Below are 23547 nucleotides of genomic sequence, written 5' to 3'. Positions count from 1 at the left end.
GACATGTACATGCATACATGTATGTGTATAGATATAGACACACATGTATAAAACCAAAAGCCATTTTCGAACGTGAAAGTGGTCAAAAGATATGAAAAAAATACTTCTTAAAAGATTTGCAAACAGTTCACAATCATATGAAAGAATGCCCCAAATTACTAATCAAAATGACTGAGATTTTGCTTCGCACCCAGACAATTCACAAATGACAAAAGATGAGAATAATTAATGCTGGAAAGACAAGTCCGCTAATGTACTGTTGGAGGACCTGTGAATTGGTGGAGTCACTCTGGAAAGCAATTTGGATTTAAGAAAGTAATGTAATGAAAATATGCATATTCTTTGACTCAGGGATTCCACTGCTGGGTGATCAATGATAAAAAGACCCAAAGATACTGAAATATCTATGGCAGCCCTTTCTGTGGTAGCAAAAAAACCAGACACCAAGTAGACGCCCATCGGTTGGGGAATGGCTAAACACAAGGAATACTAGTAGCTAGCTTTTCTATAGCACTTTAGAGTTTGCCAAGATCTTTTCAAATACCTCATTTGATCCCCACAACGACCCTGTGATTGTAGGTGGTTATTTTAATAGGCTTCATTTTACAGATTAGAAAACTGAAGCTGAGAAGCTAAGTGGTTTGTCCAGGGTCACGCTTTTGTTGCTGTTCGGTCATTTCCGGTCAAGTTCGACTCTATGATTGTATTTGGGGTTTTCTTGGCAGAAACACTGGAGCGGTTTGCCATTTCCTTCTCCAGCTCATTTTACAGATGAGGAAACTGAGGCAATCAAGGTTAAGTGACTTTCCCAGGTCACACAACTAGTAAGTGTCTGAAGGCAGATTTGAACTCCTCACTCCGGGCCTGGCACTCTATCCACTTCACCACAAAAGTGCCATTAAAAACGCTTAGTATAATGTCTGGATATAAGTGGTGGTTCTGTCATTTTTCAGTTGTGTCTGACTCTTTGTGACCCCATTTGTGGTTTTCTTGGCAAAGGTATTGGAGCAGTTTGCCATTTCCTTCTCCACTCATTTTACAGATGAGAAAACTTAGACAAACAGGGTTAAATGACTTGCCCAGGGCTACACAGCTAGTAAGTGAGGTCAGACTTGAACTCGGGTCTTCCTGATCCAGGCCTGGCACTCTATCCACTGTGCTACCTAGCTGCCCGCTAGCATTGCCTGCCCAGATTCAAATTGTGATTAACTTTGAATCCTGTCCGAAGAGAGCGGTGTTAATTTTTATGCGTTGGAGCACCTTTAAAACAAACAAACCGATCCCCCAGAAGCCCCACCCCCTTACACTAAATACAGGAGGCTGCGACTGGATCTTAAATGTCCCTCAAATTCCACAACCGCAACAAGCCTTAGGCTTTTGGCAGATGGAAGGCAGGGAGCGCTTCCTTAGGAAGGCTGCACCATCACGCAGCTCATCCCCTGGTGGGATTTGAGCAGAGTATGCTGAGCTTTCCAGCCCGCAGATATTCTTCCACCGCAGACATGGATGGGTAGCCCTTGAGGAAGTTCTCCAGGTCGACTTTGGTCAGACAGCTCAGCCCTTTCATTTTCTGCAGGAGGCTGTTTGTCTTTTGGAGTTGTTTCTGCATTTTGTGGGTTTCCAGGAGAGTCTTGTGCTGCAGTTTCATCTCTGTCTCGGAGTCTTTCACCTGCAAAGAGTGGATTCCCAGAAAGCTTTTAGGCTCAGCTGTGTTCATAGGTCCTGGGGGTTTCCCTTTCTAGTGGGTCCCTGTCCTAGAACTAGGTTGGAGCCTTCCCTGATGTATCAGCGTTGTGGTTTTACTGAAGAAATGTTAGGGAAGAAAGTTTCTGTCTCCTTAGCATCCCTCTAATACCTTCCCCACCCCCCACCCCTGTGCTTCCTTCATCCCCAGCTCTCCAGTTCCCCTCTGGCCTGTGCCACATCCTCTGGGATTTGCTCTCCACAGGAGTGTCAGGATACTTCTGCCCCCTGCCTTCTCACTACCAGGTTTCTACAGGGAACAGGGCACCAGAAATTAGAAATCTGTTTTCTGCTTCTGTCTGTCCCTCCACTTCTGCCTTAGTCTTAAAAAAAAAACAAACAAACCAACCATTGAAGAAGTGAAAGCATATTTCACTCATTCATTCAGGACTAACTCTGGACCTCCAAAGGTGTATGGTTACAGGTGAATGAAGAGGGGTATGTGGTATACAAAGATATTTTTTGTCTCCTTGTATGTGGTCAGACAGCTGGGGAAAAGACTTTTCTTTAGATTAGGGTTTCATAAGACTTTATCTGTGACATGGACCCCTTTGGCAATCTGTTGAACCCTTCTCACAATAAATGGGTTTTTGTTGTTTTTGCCTGCATTCATAGTTGAAGAAAATATTAAATTTAAGATGGAGGTTAATAAAAATATATTTTTTTCCCCATCCAAGCTCACAGACCACCGTGGAATCTATCCGTGGGCTCCACAGGAGTCTAGGTACCCTGGGTTATAGACTTCTACTTTAAGGGGAACACAGTTATAGCGATACACAGGTTAGTTTTGATGATGGTGAGTTACTTCTTCTCTTTCCCACTTCCTTTAGCCATGCCAGAAAAGCTGTTGGAATAACTGGTGCCTCCTGGGAGACAGCATTGGATTTATAGCCAAAGGACTTGGGTTCCAATTCCATGGCCAACACCTAGGGCCTGTTGGACGTAGAACAAATAACTTTAACCCGTCTGAGTTTCAGTTTCCTCACCTATAAAAGGCGGGGATTGGATTAGATAGCTTTTAAGAACCTTCAGCTCTAAGCCTGTGATGATAATAATAATAATAGCTAACATCTGTTTTTAGGTTTGCATAGCACTTTACGTATATGATCTCATCTAATGATGATGATGATGATGATCTATATAGCACTTACTATGTGCCAGGCACTGTGCTAAATGCTTTACATTTACTATCCCATCTGACCCTCACAACAACCCTGGGAGGGAGGTGCTATTATTATCCCCAGTTTACAGGTGAGAAAACTGAGGCTCAGGAAAGTGTTGTGTTAGAGTCACATAACTAGTAAGAGCCTGAGGCAGGACTGCCTCGAACCTGAGCCTCCTTGCTCTGATTCTCCAGTCATTTCTTTTGGCATTGCCTTTACTGTGTACCTCTTCTACCCTCTCCTTAGTATATCTTCTCTGGGAAATTTTCTCAATTTCTTTCTTCCTTTTCCCTACCAGGGGACACATAACAGTTAACTTTGGATTATTTAGGGGCTGATTAGGGGCTCTTGTTCCCTCTGGCTGTTGTCACTTGGATAGTCTCTCTCTCCCGCCATTATTAGCCACTGAGTGACTGGAAGAAATAAAAAGAGATGAAATATAAGTATCAGTTAACTTTTTCAGCTTGTTAGCCAGCCTTATAAAATGTGTGTGTGTGTGTGTATGTGTGTGTGTGTGTGTAAAAGTGGCTAAAATGAGGAGTTGGAGGGGGTAACCTGTGGATTTTTTTTTTTAATTTTTTTTTAGGCTATTGGGGTTAAGTGACTTGTCCAGGGTCACACAGCTAGTAAGTGTCAAGTGGTTGGTCTGAGGCTGGATTTGAACTCAGATCCTCCTGACTTCAGGGCCAGTGCTCTATCCACTGTGCCATCTAACTGCCCCTAACCTGTGGATTTAAATAATGTTTTCTGGTCATGTGTTGTTAGGAAACAACAAGGGTGGATGGATGGATGGATGGATGGCATAATGTGCTGTTCAAAGCAGACTCCTTGAACATGAGTTGTGAGCTTGGGGAGTGATGCAGGTAGATGAAAGAAAAAAGCTTACCTTGACCTTGGTGCCCAGGTTTAAGTGGATTTTTTGTTTGTAGTAACTGAAGGTGATAAGCACTTTATCCTGGGTTTTAACGTGGACACCAAAGCATGGATTGAGATCGAAGTAAATCGGCTGGTGAGGGGGTGCATGGATATGTTGATTTGGGTCCCACCAGTTCCAGGCCTTCTGTCTTCCTTTTGCATCAAAGTAGAAGCCCAAATTCAAACCCAGACACATCCTAGACCAAGAAGCCCACAGTCAGGCAACCAGCACAGATAGGTTCTTTTAAAGACAGGATTCTATTTGTTGTCTAACTCCCTTTCCCACCCCTGCCCCTCACCACTTGACTTGAACACAGATCAGGTAGGTGGGGGCCCATTTTTCTCTTTTGCTAAGAGATGTTACTGTGACTGTATGCACAAGTTGGTAGGCTCTTATCCAGCTGAGGCGGACCCATTAAACCTTCCTTCTAAGAAGGCACATCTAAGGTGTCTTAAGGTAGATGTCTAAGAGGGTGGATAGAATGCCTCAGAAAGATGGGAGTTTGAATCAGACAGGTTGGTGCAATTCTTTTTTAACAAAAACAGATAAAAAATAGATGTTTTTTGACATCTTTTGTCATTCTATTGCTTGGGTTTCCTTCTCTCATTCCTTTGCCAGGGAGCCATCCCTTATAACAAAGGATTTATTTAAAAAAAAAAAGAATAAAACGAAAGTAGAGGGGAAAAAAATCAGCAAAAATGATTGACATACTGAGAACATTGGACATTATCTGTAATATTTCACACCCGTGGACCCTCATCTCTGCAAAAGATGGGGGTGGGAGGGCGGGAAGTGTGTTCTCCTATCTTTTATCTGGGTCCACGCTTCTTCTTCGGAATTTTGCTACATTCAGTTTCAGTTACTTCCATTTGTGGTTGGTTGGTCAGTCAGTCAACTAGCATTTATTAAGTGTCTACTGCTGTGCTAAGCACTGGGGATACAAAGAACGAACCCCCACCCCCCAAACAACCAATACTTTCTCAAGGAGCTAACAGTTTAATGGGGGCGAGAGCATGCTGGTAAATGTTTAACAACTCTTGTTATTCATTCATGTCCAACTCTCCCTGACCCCATTTGGAGTTTTCTTGGCAAAGATATGGGAGTGGTTTGCCATTTCCCTCTCCAGTCCATTTTACAGATGAGGAAACTGAGGCAAGCAGGGTGAAGTGACTTGCCTGGGGTTACATAGCTAGTGAATGTCTGAGATTGGGTTTGAACTCAGGTCTTCCTGACTCCAGTCCCAGCGCTCTATCCACTGCACTACCTAGTTGCCTAGCAACTAGCTCTCCAAAAAATAAAAAGTCCACACTACTACGTTTAATCTTCATTATTATCTGTTTCTCTGTCAGCTTCCTTACCTAGATAGTCAACAAAACAATAAATAAATCCCTGATTTGTAGTGTTGTGTATTTTTGAGATGTAAATGCTTATGCTGAAAACATTAACAATTGACTCTCCTGAACCCCAGCTTCGTGCAAATGATATATACGGGATAAACCAGGAGCAGTTTCAGAAGGAAGGCAGCTAGGTGGTGAAATATAGTGCCTGGCCTGGAGTCAGGAAGACCAGAGTTCTTAGCTGTGTGACCCCAGGCAAGTCACCTCACCCTGCTTGCCTCAGTTTCCTCATCTGTAAAATGAGCTGGAGAAGGGAAAGGCAAACCACTCCAGTGTCTCTGCCAAGAAGAGCCCAGGCAGGGTCACAGAGCAGCACATGATTGAAATGACTGAACAACAGCATTCTGGTGCTACCTACCTAGTCAGTGACAATTAAAAGCTTGTTTAAGCCTACCTCAGTTACATCAGATAACCTACTAGGGGAGTAATTTCCCAGGAAGTTTAGGGTGTGGGGATAGGCATAGTGAAGATCACTTAGTTCTTAAATATTTAGCAATAGTGATTCCCCCCCTTCCTGCCAAAAAAAAAAAAAACTCTCCCAAATAAAAAACCTGAGTCCCTCTGCCTTCCCCAAAGAAATTTTTGAAAAATCTAAAAAAATATTATCCATTCTTTGAAACACACAACTCAAAATCCTTTTTAAAGGCTCAAAACTTCATGAATGAATATGCATTAATACCCCAGCCTGATAAATGGAGGATGAAATCAGAGAGGCAGCAACATATATTGTAAATAGTGAGGTGAATATGCAGGCCATCGGCAAGTAATATTGATTCCCCAGGTTACTTGGAGACAATGTATTCTATAAGCTCATTCTCAGGAGAAAATAGTTCACTTTCCTCGAAGATTTGCTCTTTTTTTTTGGTCAGGTTGTACTTCAGTCATTTTTTAGCCATGTCTGACTCATTGTGACCCCATCTGAGGTTTTCTTGGCAAAGATACTAGAGTGGTTTGCCAAAGAAATGGAGGCAAACAGGGTTAAGTGACTTGTCCAGGGTCACACAGCTAGTTAAGTGTCTAATGCGGGATTTAAACTCTCTCTGACTCCAGGCCTGGCGCTCTATCCACTGTGCCACTCAGCTGTCCGTGACAAGATTCTTACCTATAAAATGATGGTGGAGGGGTTAGGCTAAATAGTCTCTACGTTTCCTTTTTAGCTCTAATACTATGATCTGAAGATGCAACATACATCTGCAAGGTTGTTTCAGTGTTATTATTATCATTGTTATTTTTTTGTATGGTAGTCCTATCTATATGTGTCATCTTCCTCTCCATGATGGCAGGGACTTCATCCCTCATAATTCTATGTTTCTAGGATGAAGGCCCTCTCCCCCCCTCCTCGTTACATTAGCCTAGTTCTCTGAGACAATCAGAGACTTTGCCAGACACTGGCTTTCTAAACCAATTCTTCCAAAGTTTGACCTCCAAGATTTGTCTGGAATGACCACCAGGCTGTGGGATTTATGATTCCTGTTTGACCATAAAGAAAGAAAAGGCAGCAAGGTAGAAGAACATATCCAGAGAGGTCATGATTAAGCTAAGAATAGAATCCAGGTTTTTAAAATCTCAGACCAGGGCACCATTCACTTTTACCACAGTACCTCTCTGTGGGCCCTAAGAAAGCTGCTCATACTACCCAAGCTTACCGGATATTTTGTTCTTTGTCATAGAAGGTAGCATGTCCCATGTTGTTGAGGAGGGCCTGCAAGTGTAATTTTTCTTCATCTTTGAAAATCATGTAGGTGAAGGCATCACAATCTTCTGTGTGTGAGATAATCAGTGCTATGTTCCCTGATGGATAACTGGGGAACTGTTAAGGCACATTCAGGCAATTTGGAATCTATTTAAAAAAATAAACCTACCCAGAACACACTCATGAGGCTTAGTAAAAAACATTCATGTGGCAATGCAGTGCTTGCTGTTCCTAGCTAGTGTGCAGCCACAGGTATGTACTATACTTGCCAACTTGTATCAAAGTTAAGTATCCCTTTGCCCGAGCAGATACTAAATCTGACCTGTCCCATCTGGAAAGAAAATGGAGAGCGGCTTAGAGACACAGTCTTTACCCTTAGGACCCTTGTAAAATGTTGGAACACCAAACCCTCGATGAGCCTGGGGAAAAAGGAAAAATCAGTTAAGCGAGTAAGATACTCGTCTCTCTGAAGTGCAGTGCCTGAAGTTTTGCCCCAAGTTGCTTAAGCTGTGATCCAGTTTTCATTCTCTAAACATGCCTTAGATCACTAAACACCAACTCACACAAATGGCTCTGCCGCTAATGGGCTGAGTGAGCTGTGTGCTAAACTAGGAATCAGGAAGAACTGGGTTTAAACCCTGCCACAGATACTATCTGTGTGACCTTGGGCAAGTCACTTAACATCTGTCTGCCTAAGTATATTCTGTACAAGGAGGGGGTTATATTTGCTTCTCTCTAGAGTCCCTTAGAGCTTTAAATCTATGTTCCTATTTGGGCCTCAGTTTCTTGTTCTATAAAATGAGGGGCCTCGACTTAATGCTAGCAAAATAGTTTACTTTATATGCAGAGGCTGTGTGCCCTGTGGAGTTCAGGACAGGAGATGACTGCTTTGTGTGAAATATTCCACCTTTTTTTATTGGTGAGAGAAGGGGAGGATGGGAAAGAGAGGAAAACTGGTGAATGCCAGCCCTTTAAATCCAGGACCAGATTTTCCCCAAAGGCTTCCTACTTATCAAATCTAGCCTGCCCTCAAATAAGCAATGACTACACCATCATTTTCTCTAGTGGAGGCCCTTATCACTTTCCTCTGGACTATTGTCTAACTGGTCTCCCTGCCTCCAGTCTAATCCACCCTCCATATAGATGCCAAATTCTATTCCTAGGGCACAAGTTTGGCCATATCACTCACAGCTCATTTTATAGACAAGGAACTGAGGCAAACAAGGTTAAGTGACACGCCAAGGGTCACACAGCTAGTAAGCATCTAAAGCCAGATTTGAACTCAGAAAGATGAGTCTTCCTGACTCCAAATCTAAGGCTTTATCCGCTGAGCCACCTAGCTGCCCTCCAGTTTGTTTTTGGCGAGGCATTTGGGGTTAAGTGACTTGCCCAGGGTCACACAGTAGTGAGTATCATGTGTCTGAGGCCGGATTTGAACTCAGGTCCTCCTGACTCCCGGGCTGGTGCTCTATCTACTGCGCCACCTAGCTGCTCCCCTCCAGTTTGCTTTGGAGGAAGACAAATGATGGTGAACATGGGAGAGACAATTGACTTCTGGCTCTTTCTAGATGTCATTAAGGAAAGCAGCTCATTCCAGATGGCCTTTCTATATACTGCTCTGGGGAAGGAGAATCTATGGCCTCATTCCTTGTAGCTGACAAGTTTCTTTGTGTTCTTGGTTCAGGGTGACAGATTCTGTTCATAACAACAGCATATGTTTATTATGTGGTGCTTTCTGGCTCAGCAAGAGATCAAAATGATTGTCTATGTATGAAGAAATCAAATGGCATGGTCTTTGACATGGTGTTCCCCTCCCATTTTTATTATTATTATTATTATTTTTTTTTTGGTGAGAAAAAGTGAAAACGGATTTGGTGGAGAGGAGCATTCTCTATTTGGAAGATTAGGGATGTACTGCTGCCATTTTCATAGGTTCCTTTTATAAGCCATGGGGTGTGGGCCATGCCCACTTGTAGTGCTTCCCACCTCTCACCTAGGTGTGTTACAATGGGCACAGAACTCTACTCATTCTACTTAGCTAGTTCTTTTGCCCATTCTGGCAAGTATGTGATCCCCAGGGACAGACCTCTCAAATTCTCTCAGGATCTTAGAGGCAACTCTGTTGAGAGCAAATGCTCTCCCCCTACACACCGATGTAGTTCTTGAGCCCGTACCAATGCATTTTTATACAATCAGCCAATAACAATGACATTTTTAGATCTTAAAATTAAACATTTATTTAATAAGACAAACCATCAATACGTTAGTAAGACAATCTCATAAAGATCGTATAGAGATGAGAAATAATCATATCTGTTGGTACTTGCTGTTCCCTTCTATCACCCAGGTTTGTAACCTTGGAGTCATTCTCATCTCCATGCTCTTCGTCATCAGTTACATCTAATCAAGTGCCAAAACTTGTCAGTTTTACCTCCATAACATCTCTCATACCCATCCTCTGTTCTCTGTTCATACAACTATTGCCCTAGTTCAGGCCCTTATCAAATCTTACCTAGACCACAGCCACAGTCTCTTAAATGGTATTTCTGCCTCGTCTTTCCTCACTGTAATTCATCTTCCACGTACTAAAGTGATTATTCCTAATACCTGCTCAGTAAACTCACTATCCCACTGTCTACAGTGCCTCTTCCAAACCTTCTCATCCTCATTGAACCTCCCATGGCTCCCCTCCTCCTGCCCTTTCAGCCTGGTACCATACTCTACTGTACTCATATTTTACAGAAAAAATTGGGGCCATTTGCTGTAAACTCTCTTCTCTTCTCCTTATTTCATGTCTTTCAGATACCTTCTGCAATTATCTCCTTCACCTTTGGCTCACATGAAGAGGTGATCCTATTTTTAACTAAGGCAAATCCCTCTACCTGCACAAGAGATACCAATTCCATCCTGTCTCCTGCAACAGACTGTCCCCTTTATTGTCCCCACTCTCATCTTCTATTTCTTCCTTCTCTGCTGTCTGCAAGCATGCTCACATCTCCTCCATCCTCAAAAATCCCTCAATTGATCCTTCCATCCCCACTAATGATCATCCTATATATCTCTTCCGTCCTTTGTGGCTAAACTCCTTGAGAAGGCTGTCTACAATAAATGCCTCCACTTCCTTTCTTTTCACTCTCTTAATCCCCTACAGTCCCACTTCCAACTTCATCTTTCCCCTTAAAGTGCTCTCTTTAAATATACCAATGGATCATCTACTTGCCAAATCCAGTGACCTTTTCTCAATATTCATTCTTCTTTATCTCTTTTGCAGCCTTTGTCACTGTTTGGTCATCCTCTTCTTGATCTTCTCTTCTCTCTAGGTTTTTGGGACATCACTTTCTCCTAGTTCTCCTCCTACTTATCGGACCACTCCTTCTCTGCCTCCTTTGCTGGGTCCAATTCCGGATCAAAACCTCTAACCATAGGTGTACCAAAGGGCTGTGTCCTGTGACCTTTTTTCTAATACTACTTTACTTGGTGGTGATATCATCAGCTTCCATGAATTTAATTATCATATCTGTGCGCAAATTTACCTATCTTGCCCTAATCTCTCTTCTGACCTCCAATCTTGTAACTTCAACTGCCTGTTAGACATCTAGAATTGGATGTACAGTAGACATCTTAAACTTAACATGGTCAAAACTGAACTCATTATCTTCCCCCCAAACCCTCTTCCCTTTCCAAACTTCACTAATACCATCAAAGGCACCACTATCCTTCTAGTCCCTCAGGTTCACAACTTAGGTGTCATCTGCTCCTCACTATCTCCCATCCTCCATATCCAATCCATTGCCAAGGCCTCTTGATTTCACTTTTGCAACAACGTCTCTCAAGTATCCCTCCTTCTCTCCTCTGACACTGCCCCAAATCTGGTGCATGCCCTCATCAGCTCACATCTGGACTATTCCCATAGCCTACTGGTGGGTCTGCCTGTCTCAAGTCTCTCCCCACTCCAATTCATCCTCTATTCAGCCACTTAAGTGATTTTCCTAAAGTGAAGGTCTGACCATGTCACACACACACACCTCCTTCCCCTAACACTAAATAAGCTCTAGGGGCTCTCTGTCACCTCCAGGATCAAATACAAAATCTTTTGTTTGGTATTCATAGCCCTTCATAACCTAACACTGCCCCCCACTGTCTTTCCAGTCATCTTACAATTTTCACCCAACCATGTACATTTTGATCCAGTGACACTGGCTTCTGTGCTATGCCATGAATAAGACCTTCCATCTCTTGGTTCTGGGCATTTTCTTTGACTGTCCCTCATGCCTTCAATGCTCTCTCCTCATCTCCACCTCCTGGCTTATCTGGTTTCCTCTACATCCCAACAAAAACTCCAATCTCTCTTAATTCTAGTGCCTTCACAGTGTTAATTATTTCCTCTTTATCCTGTATATGGCTTGTTTGTACATATTTTGTTTGCTTTGTTTGCTAGATTGCACTTTACCAGATTTACTGCTTCAAAGAGCATTACATATTTATGTGCATCCTTAGAATTTGTTTTAGTTAGGACTAATCTTCCCTTAATCTACCTTCTTTCAAATTCACTCTCCCCTCTCCTCCCCTTTCTCTCCTATTTTCCCAGTTGAAAGAAATATATTTCTGTATACAACTCTGTGTGTATGTATTTTTTTTTTTGACCAGTTCAGATGATAGTGAGGCTTAAATGTATGCTGGCCCTCACCCAAGTCCCATCCTTGTTTGTATAGATGTCTGTCATAATCACATTCTAATTATGTTAGATAATCCTCTCTAACCTTTCTTTCCCTTCCCTTCTCCTCCCCCCACCATTTATTCTTTTTTCTCTAGCTTTCCATTCTTTTGTTAAGATCATCCAAACACAACAAAGCCATTCTAAGGCCTTGAAGAATTGGATTTCTTCTGTTATCCCTGATGAGAATGGAATTCCAAGGGGACACATGTAAAATCTCTCCATATTAGAACGGAAGCAGTTTATCCTTGTGTATTCATGTTTACCTTTTTATATCTCTTCACTCCTGTGTTTGCACTTCAAAGTACTCTGTAGCTTTGGTCTTTTTATTAGGAATGCTTGGAAGCCCTCTATTTCAGTAAACAGCCATTTCCCCCCTCTGTAGGATTATATTCAGTTTTGCTGGGAAATTATCTTTGGCTGTAAGTCCATATCCTTTGCCTTCTGGAATATCATATTCCAAGTTCTCTTCTCCTTCATAGTGGAGACCACTAAATCATGTGGGGTCTGGATTGTACTCAGTACTTGAATTTTTTTTTTTTCTAGCTGCTTACAATATTTCTTCAATGACTTTGAAACTCTGGATTCTGGCTATCGTGTTCCTGAGAGTTTTCATTTGGGTTGTCTTTTAGGAGGTGACCACTGGATTCTTTCTTTTTCCACTTTTCCCTCTGGTTCTAAGAAATCAGAGTACTCTTCTTTTCTTTTCTTTCTTTCTTTCTTTTTTTTTTTTAGTGAGGCAATTGGGGTTAAGTGACTTGCACAGAGTCACTCAGCTAGGAAGTATTATGTGTCTGAGGCCAGATTTGAACTCAGCTCCTCCTGATTCCAGAGCCGGTGTTCTATCCATTGCACCACCTAACTGCCTCTGGGTTTTCTTAAAATAGGATGTCTAGATTCTTTTTATGATCATGGAGTTTGCATAGTATGATGATTCTTAAATTTTTTTTCTCCTTTATCTTTTTTTTCCATGTCCGTTGTTTTTCCTATGAGATACCTTACATTTTCTTCTATTTTGTCAGCCTTTTGACATTGTTTTCATATTTCTTGTTCCCTCATGGAGTCATTGGCTTCTATTTGGTCTATTCAAATTTGTCGTGATTTTGTTGCTTGCGCTAGATTTTATACTTCTTGTCCCAAGCTGTTAATTAATTCCCTTTCCAATTCTTTCTTCCATAGCTCTTATTGCTTTTCTCTTTTTTCTTCAAGCACTCTCATTTCATTTATTAAAAAAAAAACATTTTAAATTCTTTTAACTCTTTCTTCATTTCTTCCAGGAATTCTAGTTGAATTTTTGCTTAGATTGTATTTTTCTCTGAGGCTTTGCTTGTAGATGTTTTGAAGTTATTCTCTCCTTCAAGTTGTGTATATTGAGCTGGCATGCTGCCAAAACAGCTCATTATTTTGGGGGTTTCTTTTTTTTGTTTTGTTTTCCCATTCTTCCAGCCTACTTCCTGACTTTAGACTTGATATTAGGGCTGGACTGTACCACTTCAGGAGGGGAGGTTTGGGCAGATCCTGTTGCCGCTTTCTTGGGGTGTTAAGTGTTGTGTTATTCCAGGATCTCAAGGAAAGGCCGGGGACCCGAAAGCTTTCATTGCTCCCAAAGTGGTCTGACCCAGGCCAAAGTGTGACTGCTTTGGTCTAAGCTCTGCAAGTCCCTGACCTGGATTTGAGTTCTAGTAAGAGCAGACTGCTGCTCCATCCTGCCCATATCAGCCAGCTAGAAAGCTCTGTTTGTTCAGAATTGTGGGCTCTCCTTTGGTCTTGGTCTGGGATTTCTTCCCTGATTATTCTTCTGAAGGCTGGGTTAGATGCTGGAAATGAAATCCTTCCGAGAGCCTGGGATCTGAGCCACACCACCACTGCTGCTGGCTTCCCTGCTGAACTTCCTCCTTTCTTGATACATCATCCGGGGCCTCCCTGCCTGAGAATGCCACCCTCCCCGCCCTTTCAGGTCCCCTTCACAGTCCGACCTGGATCTGTGACCTGGAACAGGGTAGTGGGGAACAAAGCTGCCGGTTCACACCTGTTCCTGCAAAGGTGCCCCGGTGTGTGTTTGGCAGTGCCCCAGCAGGCGTATAGGACCTCCTCTTGTCCTAGTTCGTGGCCAAGGTGGCCTGGATAAATAGCACTGTGAATTTTTCTGATTTCTCCATCAGGATTCGGTCTGGTGTGTTTCCTAGATCTGTTTAGAGGACTTTGTTGGAAGGAGTGGGGCACTGATTCCTACCTCTCCGCCATTGTAGCTCTTCTTTTTCTCTTTCTTGATTAATTTTTAGAGACCTTCTATGTTGCTCTGTGCTCCCAGTCCTTATCACATCACTGGTGATATGACAGCTGCCACACCAGACTCTTCATCTGAAAATGCTCTGCATCAAACCCAAGTCCCCAGTGGCCTTTGACTGGGAGGCATATTTCAGCACTCATTAGGCCGCCAATGACAGCTGGATTATGGAGTCAAGGGAGGCTGTGTGTGGCTCTATCTCTGACTGCGTCCATCCACACCCTCTTATTCTGTGCTTGGCTGTACCAGTAAACCATTTTTGCCTCTCCGAGTGTCTCTACTTCACCAAATTCAACCCTAAACTTGTGCTGGTTTTTCCCACTCCCTGATAAGTGTGGAAGGAGTTCTGCCTTGATTCGATTAACCTGTGCAAAGCAATGAAGGAATTCCAATATGCCTACCTTAGTAACCTCTTCTAACCACTTTTCGTCCATTACTACCAATTCATGGACAGAGGCCACGGGAGAGGTCTCTGGACGTTGGATTATACGGTATTTATCCATGTCTATCACATTTGAATCACCTGTCGGGATGGTCCCTGTCATGATGGAGGAGGAACAAGACTTAGTGAAACTTTCATGGGTTTAGGAAAAGGAGCAGGATCCCTTAAGCAATACCTCCTAGGCTTATCGATATGGAGCTGGAATGGACCTCCAAGGTCACGTTGTTCCACCCCCTCATCTTGTGGCCGAGGAAGTGGAGGTGCTGAGTAAGTGACTTGCTCAGGATAACACAGTTAGCAAATGCCTAAGGTAAGATTTGATCCCAGGTCGCTTGACGCCTTAAAACTTTTCCATGCAGTGTATTTCTTCTGAGGCACCTATCTGAGATCCTGATCAGTGGTAATTTGAGGCTTAAGGAGAATTTAAGGGTTTATTTGTTTTCAGGGCAGGTTTGAGTTTATTTGCTGTAGTTACTGGGCATTAGTTTTTCGAGGCAAAAAAAATCAAAACAATTGTTATTTTTTAATATTTTGTTGATGCTTTCTTTTTTTTATACTACTTCCAACATCTCCATTCTCTCTTTATGTTCAATTTCCCTTTATTTTGGCGGCTTCCCTTCTCACTATAGACATATTCCCGTCCCTTCCAAAACCCTCACTTCATCCATCCATCCCCATTAGATATAACCCTATATCTCTCCTTCCTTTCATGGCTAAATTCCTTAAGAAAGCGATCTGCAATTGGTGTAAACTCTCTTCTCACTTTCTTCTAAACTGTCTGCTGTCTGGCTTAATTAATGATGTTGCTAATGATCTAGATGAGTAATTAATAGTTAATTAGCTAATGATGAGTTACCGATGACCTCTTAATTGCAAAATCTAATGACTTTTTCCTCAATCCTCATCCTCCCTGACCTCTCCACAGCCTCTCACATTGTTAATCACCTCTCTTCTCCTTGGTACTCTTTTCTCCCTAGGTTTTAGCGATACTGTCTTCTTTCCTGTTTCTTTTACCTTTCTGACTTCTTTTCATTCATCTTTACTGAATCTTTATCCAGGTCATACCCACTAACTGTGGATGTCTCCCAAATGTCTGTCCTGGGCCTTCTTTTTTCCCTCTACATAAGCTAGCTTGGTATTCCCATCAGCTCTCATAGATTAAATCATCATCTCAATACAGTTAATTCTCAGATCTATTTATTCATCCTGAACATTTCTCCTGATCTCCAGCCTCACATCACCAGCTGCCTGGGGTCATCTCCTGATCTGTATCTTGCCACTGGACCCAGATGACTCTGGAGGAGAAAGTGAGGCTGGTGACCTTGCATAGCCCTTCCTCACTTAAATCTAGTTCCCTTGCATGTCATGGCATCACCTTCCTGACGTCATGGTCCTCTTTGAGAACAAAAGACAGACAACAGCAACCACACCAGCTGCCTATTGGATATCTCAAACTAAGCCTCAAATTCAACCCATCCAAAGCAGAGCTCATTATCTTTCCTTCTACACCTTCCCCTCTCATATAGGTTCCCTTCTTTCCACCCACCTAGCTGCTACCCTCATGCAGGCCTTCATCTCTTCACTCCTGGACTATTGTGATAGCCTGCTGGTGGGTCTCCCTGCCTCAACTTTCTCTTCACTGGAGTACTGTCTCTCCTAATCCCTATATGCGATATGTTATATGATAGATAGGATATAATGTATACCATATTTGAATATAATAATATATAATATGTATTGATCTTATCATCAACGTTCACTCATCTCCTGCCTCCCACCCTCTCAGCTGAGAACATTGCTGTTGAGGGTACCATTAACTTCCCATTCATCCAGGTTAGCAACCTAGGTGTCATCCTGGAATCCTTACACTTTCCTACTTCCCATATCCAATCTGTGATAAAGGCTGTCAATTTTACCTTTGTAACATCTTTCATGTATGTTCCCTTTGCTTCTCTGATACTTGCTTCCACCTGGGTATAAGCTCTTACCACCTCACTCTTAGACTATTACAAAATCCATAGGTTGACCTATCTGCCTCAAATGTCTTCCCACTCCAGTCCATTCTCCACTCAGTGACCAAAGCGGTCTTCCTAAACAGCAGGTGGGACCATGTCACACCCTGCGCCCTTCCCCTATTCAATAAACTTCAGTGACTTCTCATCACCTCCAAGATCTAATATAAAATTCTTTCATTGGCATTCAAAGCCCTTCATAACCTTGCCTTTCCTACTATTCTGATCTTCTCATGTCTTAGACTTTCCTACAATTAAATTAAATATTTGACTTACTGACAAATCTTTTTTATTTTAAAAAATAAAATCATATAAATATAGAAAAATTATAGAAAGATTATTTCTACTTCTGATAAACAAACTACTACTTGTTTAGGTGCTTTTCATTGTGGAACACTAGCTAGAAACCAGCCCGCTGTGCTTGGAAACGGATTAAAATATGGAGAAGACGCCAATTTCACTGCCCTGTTTCCTTTACTTTTAAAGTAATTAAAGGTTCCAGCTTAGATTTTTTTTCTGATAACTTCAAAAAGTCTTCAGATAAAACTTTTACTATATTAGGTCTATTAGGTCTCCTTTTAGACATCATGGACTACTTCATGGAACCCAACAGGTTAAAAACCCAGCAGGAAATAGGGCAAGGTGAGGAGGTGACTGATTATTCTTTGTGAATGAATGAATGAAAGAATGAAAGGTTGGAGCTACAAATACAGAAATGAAGACAGTCTCTGACTTCAAGGAGCTTAGGATCTCATAGTGTTTTTCTTTCCTTGTATCCCCAGGGCTAAGCATAGTGCCTGGCACATAGTTGGTGTTTAATAAGAGCTTGTTAACTGACATATTTGTGAACCTAATTTTTTTTGTATCCAAGTTTAGGATTTCATTTTTCTCCTTATGAAATTTTATTGGTTCTGGCTCTTAAAGACAATAGGACATGCCTTACCAAATCCCAACTCTAGATCACTACTACCATTTACCTCCTAAATATCTACTTCTTTGTTGCTGGATGGTGCTACAGGAAGTCATGCAACTGAGCTGACTAAATTCACTACAAATTTATGTTCTCCAATATCAACTGGACACTTGCTGTATGTAGCAAGGCAATCTTTTTATTCCTCTAATTGATTCACTCTTATACTCCTTACAGCAGTTGTTCCAAAATTACTCTCTTTAAACCTCCCCACACCCTTTTCTTCCCCAACTCTTACAGCCAAGTATTTCATCTTCTACTTTATTGAGAAAAGAGAGGCCATTCTCTGTGCGTTCCTTCTTTTGCACACCTCAAATTCCCTTAATATCATTTACCATTCTTTCCTTCCTTTATTCCAACCCCTGATAAAATCATGGGCCCTTTCTCATCAATGCCAACCCTTCTATGTGTAGTCTTTTTTTTCTTTTTGATGAGGCAATCGGGGTTAAATGACTTGCCCAGGGTCATACAGCTAGGAAGTGTCATGTGTCTGAGGCTGGATTTGAACTCAGGTCCTTCTGACTCCAAGGCTGGAGCTCTATCTACTGTGCCACCTAACTGCCCCCCTACATATAGTCTTTTTTTTTTTTTTAGGCAATTGGGGTTAAGTGACTTGGCCAGGGTCACACAGCTAGTAAGTGTCAAGTGTTTGGTCTGAGGCCGGACTTGAACTCAGGTCTTCCTGACTTCAGGACCTGTGCTCTATCCACTGTGCCACCTAACTGCCCCTCTACACGTAGTCTTGATCACATCCCTGCCCATCTCTTCCTACAGATTGCTTCCAAAATCATACCCTCTCTCTAACTTTCCACCTCTCCCTGGAGGTTTGTGAACTGATACTTACAAATATATCCAATCCTTAAAAAAATCCCACTCGGTTTTACCTTAGTCAAATGACTCTCAGATCCTGGACCTTTGTCTGAACTGCGGACCTGCATCATCAACTACCTGTTGGGCATTTTGAGTTGGATTCTCCTATGGCATTGACACATCTCTCTCCTCCCTTTCGCAACCAAACTTGAAAAAGTTGTCCATTCTCATTGCCTCATTTCTTCTCTCACTCACTTCTCAGACCCTTGTAATCTGCCTTTCTATTTTATCATTCAACTTAATAATAATAGCTAACATTTATAGACCTCTTGCTATGTGCCGGGCACTGCGCTAACCACTCTATAATAATCATCTCATTTGAACTTCACAACAACCTTGGGAGGTCGGTATTACTATAAACCTCATTTTATAGATGAGAGGAAACTAAGGCAAACAGAGGTTAAGTGACTTGTCCAGGGTTACACAGATTGTAAGTATCTAAGGCTGGATTTGAAGTGAGGTCTTCCCAACTCCAGGACTAGTACTCTGTGCCACTTGGCTATTCAGAATAAACACTGATTTTCCAAATCTAGTGTCCTTTTTTGGTGCTCATCTTCTTAACCTCTCCTCAACATTGGCCACTAGTGACCACCCTCTCCTCCTAGATACTCTCTCCTCTTTAGGTTTTCATGGTCCTGCTCACTCTTGGTTCTACTCTGACTGGTCTATACACTTGTTTTTAATCTCTCATATCATGCTCTCTAGCTGTGGGTATCTCCTCAAGGCTTTGTCCTGAGCTGTGTCTTTTTTTTATATATACTGTCTTGGTGTCTCCAGTAGTTTCCCTGTGGGTTCAATTATTATCTCTACACAAATGATTCTCAGATCTCTATTATCTAGTCTCTATATCCATGTGGTCTCTATCTCTATATCTAGTATCTCTCCTAAGGTCCAGCTGCGCATCATCAACTGATGGTCATTTTGAACTGGATGTCCTATAGACATCTCAAACCCAATGTGTTTAAGATAGAAATCCATTATACTTTCTCCTAAATATACCCCTCTTCCAAACTTTCCTGTTTCTGGTGAGGACATCACCATCCTTTCTGGCAGATGGCTTCGCAACGTTGGAGACGTTCTTGACTCTTCACTCACCCTCGCTACACAGATCCAGTTATTTGCTAAGTCTTGTCAGTTCTACCTACATGGCCTTTCTGACATCAGTCTCCTTCTCTCTAAGGATGGTGCCACCACTTTAGTTTAGTCTCTCTTTACCTTTTGTTTAGACTATTGTGATAGCCTCCTAATTATGCTCCCTGCCTCAAGCCTCTCCCTTCTTCAATCCAAGCTCCACACAACTGCTGAAGGGATTTTAGTCTAATTATGTTGTTGATTGATTGACTGATTGACAGTCTCAGATAAATCACCAGCACCCATGGTCTACTGACACAGCTCTTTTCACCTACCTGCAACTTCACCCCGTTGACATGATTCCCAGGGGCTGGCTGCTTTCTCCTGGTATGAGCATGCCTGCAGCTCCATATAGTCAGTTCTTTGCTGATCTTCCCTTTCCTTGGGAAGCATAGCTACTTATGTTTATTTGCTCATATCCTTGACAGCCAAAGCTAGAGAGCTTTGTTTACAAGGGCCAGTTCTACCAAACCCCTTACATGCCTTGGGTGTGTTGGGCTCTATTCACTTAGAAAAGCAGAACTACTCACTTCTTTTCTTTAGAATCCGTTTAAAAACATCCTGGTATCTTTCAGAATTGGTTTTAAACCTAAAAGAAACATAGGCAAGTTTTAAAAAATGTTAATTAAATTTGTGTTAATGTTTTATAGCACATAGCCTAGACTTTCTGAGAAGAAAGTGGAAAGTTTCACAGCCCCAGAGATTATCTTTCTATACATTAGAGTGTCCTTAGATAAGTGAAAGGAAGGTTTTCTTCTTTCCTTTCTTTCTTTCTCTATTTCTTCCTTCTTTCCTTCCTTCCCTCTCTCCCTCCCTCCTTTCTTCTTCTTTTTCTTCCTTCCTCTTTTTCTTTCTTTTCTCTCTTTCTCTCTCTTTCTTTCTTTCTTTCTTTCTTTCTTTTTCTTTTTTTCTTTCCTTCCCTCTCTTCCTTTTCTTTCCTTCCTTTCTCTCTCTCTTTCTCTCTGTGTCTCTATCTCTGTCTCTCTCTGTGTCTCTGTCTCTCTCTATGTCTCTGATTCTCTCTCCTAGACCCAAGATTGTGAATAGGCAGCTATCATTAATACCCTTAATAGTGGAGTAAAAATTTATGATACGAATGGATTAAGATGAGAAAAAAGGTCTGTTTTTGATAGCTTTCATTACAGAAATAAGATAAACATTTTGGATTTAGATACATTTGAAAGTATTAAGATTATTCTGTGAAGTTACCAGGGCAATAGAGTGGATAGTATGAAAGTGGGAAAAGAATTCTCATCTAGGAACTAGTGATAGAAAAGATGGTCATTATTGAGAAAATGAAACTACAAATGTTAATTGGAAAAATAAACCACTGAAAGTAAAGCCAGTTCTCCATTATCCAGAGCCAGACAATATCATGGATTATCCTAAGGCTCTTTTTTTTTTTGCTTTGTCCCTTTGAAATTTTTTTCTCATTTCACTGGCACCTGCAAGCAGAAAATAGGTCAAATGCAAATGAATCCATTAATGCTTTTTATTAGAAATTCTGATAAAAAGTATGGTGTAGGATCAGGTTTAAACAGTGGCTGAAATAGGGTTTTGAGGTTCTGTCTGGGTTTGAGTTGTTCATTCCTGTTATTACAACAGCAAGGTATGTAATCCGGCCGACCTGTGTGATGAGGAAGGCTGCAGCTGCAGCCAGTAGCATCAGAGGAGGGCACCTGAGTTTCTTCCATGCTGAGGCTATCTGCAGCTAGCACACAGAAGCAGGGAGAAGCAGGGTTTGTGCTGAAGATGTTTGGAACCTAGACCTCATGCTGTATACAGGGCCATCTGAAGGATAAGAGATCTGAGTAACTGTCCCTTGGTGTCCTCAGTTCTGTGAGGATTCTCCAGGGCTCTCATGCTCTGCTGCAGAGTTGTCCAAGGGACTTGGACAGAATGCCAAAGGGATTTAGCCATGATCAATTTGGGTGGCAAGGTCAGAAGAGCTGTATCCTTGACAATGGCATCAGAACTCTTCTGTCTCCTTTACCTTGGGTCCATCTTAGAGACAGGGGACCAGTCAAGCCTGGATAACTGACAGTTGAACTAAAACAAAAACATCCATAAATGAAAGATACCAAGAAAATATTTAATTTGCTAAGAAATAATCCTATTTTTGAGATAAGCCACACAGATTAAATAATATAGGATGTTGTTGTTGTTATTGTTGTTCATTCTTTATTCTTGAAGAGGACCAATGACGTCACAACGGTGGTGTCTTGACTTGCAATGAATTGGATTAAAGTGAGGCAAGACTGTGCCCTCATCAGCCTCACTCTATCCTCCAGCGTCATCAGAGTCTAATGGCAAGACATAAGTCAAGATGACTGGCAATGGCCCCCTCGTTCTTTAGAGAAGAGATGAGACCATCTTATAAAAGTGAATGTTAAAAACTAGCTATACATGTAATTGGAAAAAATAAAATACTATTAAGTGGGAAATAAAAAGAGAAGAGATGAGACCTAGAGAGACTGTGACTTGTCCAGAGTCATGTAATTAATAAGTGGCAAGGCTGCAATTGGAACTCTTGTCCCCTGACACCAAATTCAACTCCCTTCCTTTGCTGTATGACACTGCCTCAATCCCATTCATTGAAGGGTAAACAGAGTGGAAGAAAATTAGAAACCACATGAAAAGCAATGAAAAGGATTGAATATATTTAGCCTAGAGGAGAAAAAATTGGGGAGACACATGAATTTAGCCGTCATATGTTGTAAGGGTTGTTACTTATAAGAAAGATTAAACTTATTTCTGCTAAGTCAACATTTTCTAACAATTTGAGCCGTTCAAATGTTGGCCATTTGGGACATAGCCAGTGCCCTCTTAATGGAGGTCTTCAAGTAGAGGCTTGTATAGTCACTTGTCAGGGATGTCACTGTAAGTTCCTAATCAGATTGGGGCTGGATAAGGTGACCTTTGAAATCCCTCTCAGTTATGAATTTGTGTGAATCTGTGATTCTTTGAAGACCGTGCCTCTAGATTTTGCAGTCTTTCTCAGTGCTTTTGAAAAGGAATTCTCTGTAAATAGGTTAAATAGAGATGAGAGGAGGTCCAGTGATGACCCATACTTTAGCTTCACGGTTTTGATTACTTTAAGGAAGATTAATAATTGAACTCATCATAACCTCAGAAAGCTAATAGCCTGTACTAGAAAATGATTGCATGCTTTCTGTATTAGTTTACCTTACTAAGAACATTAACTTTTTCATTGGTGCTTCATGGTCAACAAAGAAAGACCATAGAATGGAAGGATTCTTGGCTCCCTGTCTCCATGAAAATTATTTATTTTATTTGTAATTACTTTCCTTGGGACTAAAATAATTTCCTGGGCTGCCATCCTATATAGAGAAATGTGTGTGGAGGGGGGGGTGACCATCTGTGGCGAGCGAGGGGGAGGAAGACATAGCATCAGGAACTAAAGGGAGCAGGTCAAATGGTGTTGGCCCTGATTTGATTGAAGAGGAGACAGAGGCTGAGATTCATTTAACACAGCCTGATGTGGTAGAGTATTGAACTCTGGGTCAGGAAGATTGGGGTTCAGATCCCAACTCAGAGATGCCTGTGTGACTCTGAGCAAATAATTTTAACCTCTCTGTGTCTCAGTTTCCCCATTTGTAAAATGGGAATAATAGCATCTTCCTTCTGGGGTTGTTGTGAGACTCAAATGAGATAATATAAAGTATTTTTTGAAACTTAAAGTGCTGGATAATCCCACTCTCAATAGTAAAAAGAAGAACAATAAAAACCACATTATGTTTTCTAACATTTTCATCCAGGGAAAGTAGGTGAAAGTCAATATTGATGGAAAAGTGGAGGAGGTAGCATAAAAATAAGTTGGAGACAGGAGTCAGTATATGTATATATACCAAGGGGTAGGGTAATCCCATACTTTTTGTTGGCAAGTGAAATAATAGTGGTGCTTTTTATTCACACTATTCTCCCTCCTCTTCTGGTTGGAACACTCCTGTGGACTATGGGGAGGGAGGTACTGTCCTGCTTATATTGTTGTTGTCTAGTCATTTCTTCTTGGTGATATCCAACTCTCCATGAGTTCTGGGGGGTTTTCTTGGAAAAGATACTGGAGTGGTTTGCCATTTCCTTCTCCAGCTCATTTTACAGATGAGAAAACTGAGGCAAACAGGGTTAAGTGACTTGCCCAGCTCGTAAGTGCCTGAGGCTGGATTTGAACTTAGGAAGATGAGTCTT

At 41.7% G+C, this 23547-nt stretch overlaps 1 protein-coding gene across 1 annotated transcript; it reads right to left on the bottom strand.

Moving 5' to 3' along the window:
• Nucleotides 1-1106: 1106 nt before the first annotated feature.
• Nucleotides 1107-19670, bottom strand: ERICH6B (glutamate rich 6B). Its single transcript, XM_027873468.1, has 5 exons — nucleotides 19614-19670; nucleotides 7225-7331; nucleotides 6866-7021; nucleotides 3793-4018; nucleotides 1107-1669 (listed from the first exon to the last, which is right to left on the bottom strand). Exons 3-5 carry the CDS (start codon nucleotides 6955-6957, stop codon nucleotides 1433-1435), a joined length of 555 nt encoding a protein of 184 aa, XP_027729269.1. The 5' UTR covers nucleotides 6958-7021; nucleotides 7225-7331; nucleotides 19614-19670; the 3' UTR covers nucleotides 1107-1432.
• Nucleotides 19671-23547: the final 3877 nt, after the last annotated feature.

The sequence above is a fragment of the Vombatus ursinus genome, unplaced genomic scaffold (genome assembly GCF_900497805.2).
Source record: "Vombatus ursinus unplaced genomic scaffold, bare-nosed wombat genome assembly UNPS02014802.1, whole genome shotgun sequence".
NCBI lineage: Eukaryota > Metazoa > Chordata > Mammalia > Diprotodontia > Vombatidae > Vombatus > Vombatus ursinus.
The sequence above is the reverse complement of the archived record's forward strand: the minus strand, read 5'-3'. Positions and strand labels throughout refer to the sequence as shown.

What these genes read in the sequence shown, in the direction of transcription:
- ERICH6B (XM_027873468.1), bottom strand. Translation starts at nt 6,957, where the DNA reads ATGATTTTCAAAGATGAAGAAAAATTACACTTGCAGGCCCTCCTCAAC. An exon ending in GACAAAGAACAAAATATCCG is followed by an intron (nt 4,019 to 6,865) that starts GTAAGCTTGGGT and finishes TTCTTGGTCTAG; the next exon opens with GATGTGTCTGGGTTTGAATT. An exon ending in ACCTGGGCACCAAGGTCAAG is followed by an intron (nt 1,670 to 3,792) that starts GTAAGCTTTTTT and finishes CACTCTTTGCAG; the next exon opens with GTGAAAGACTCCGAGACAGA.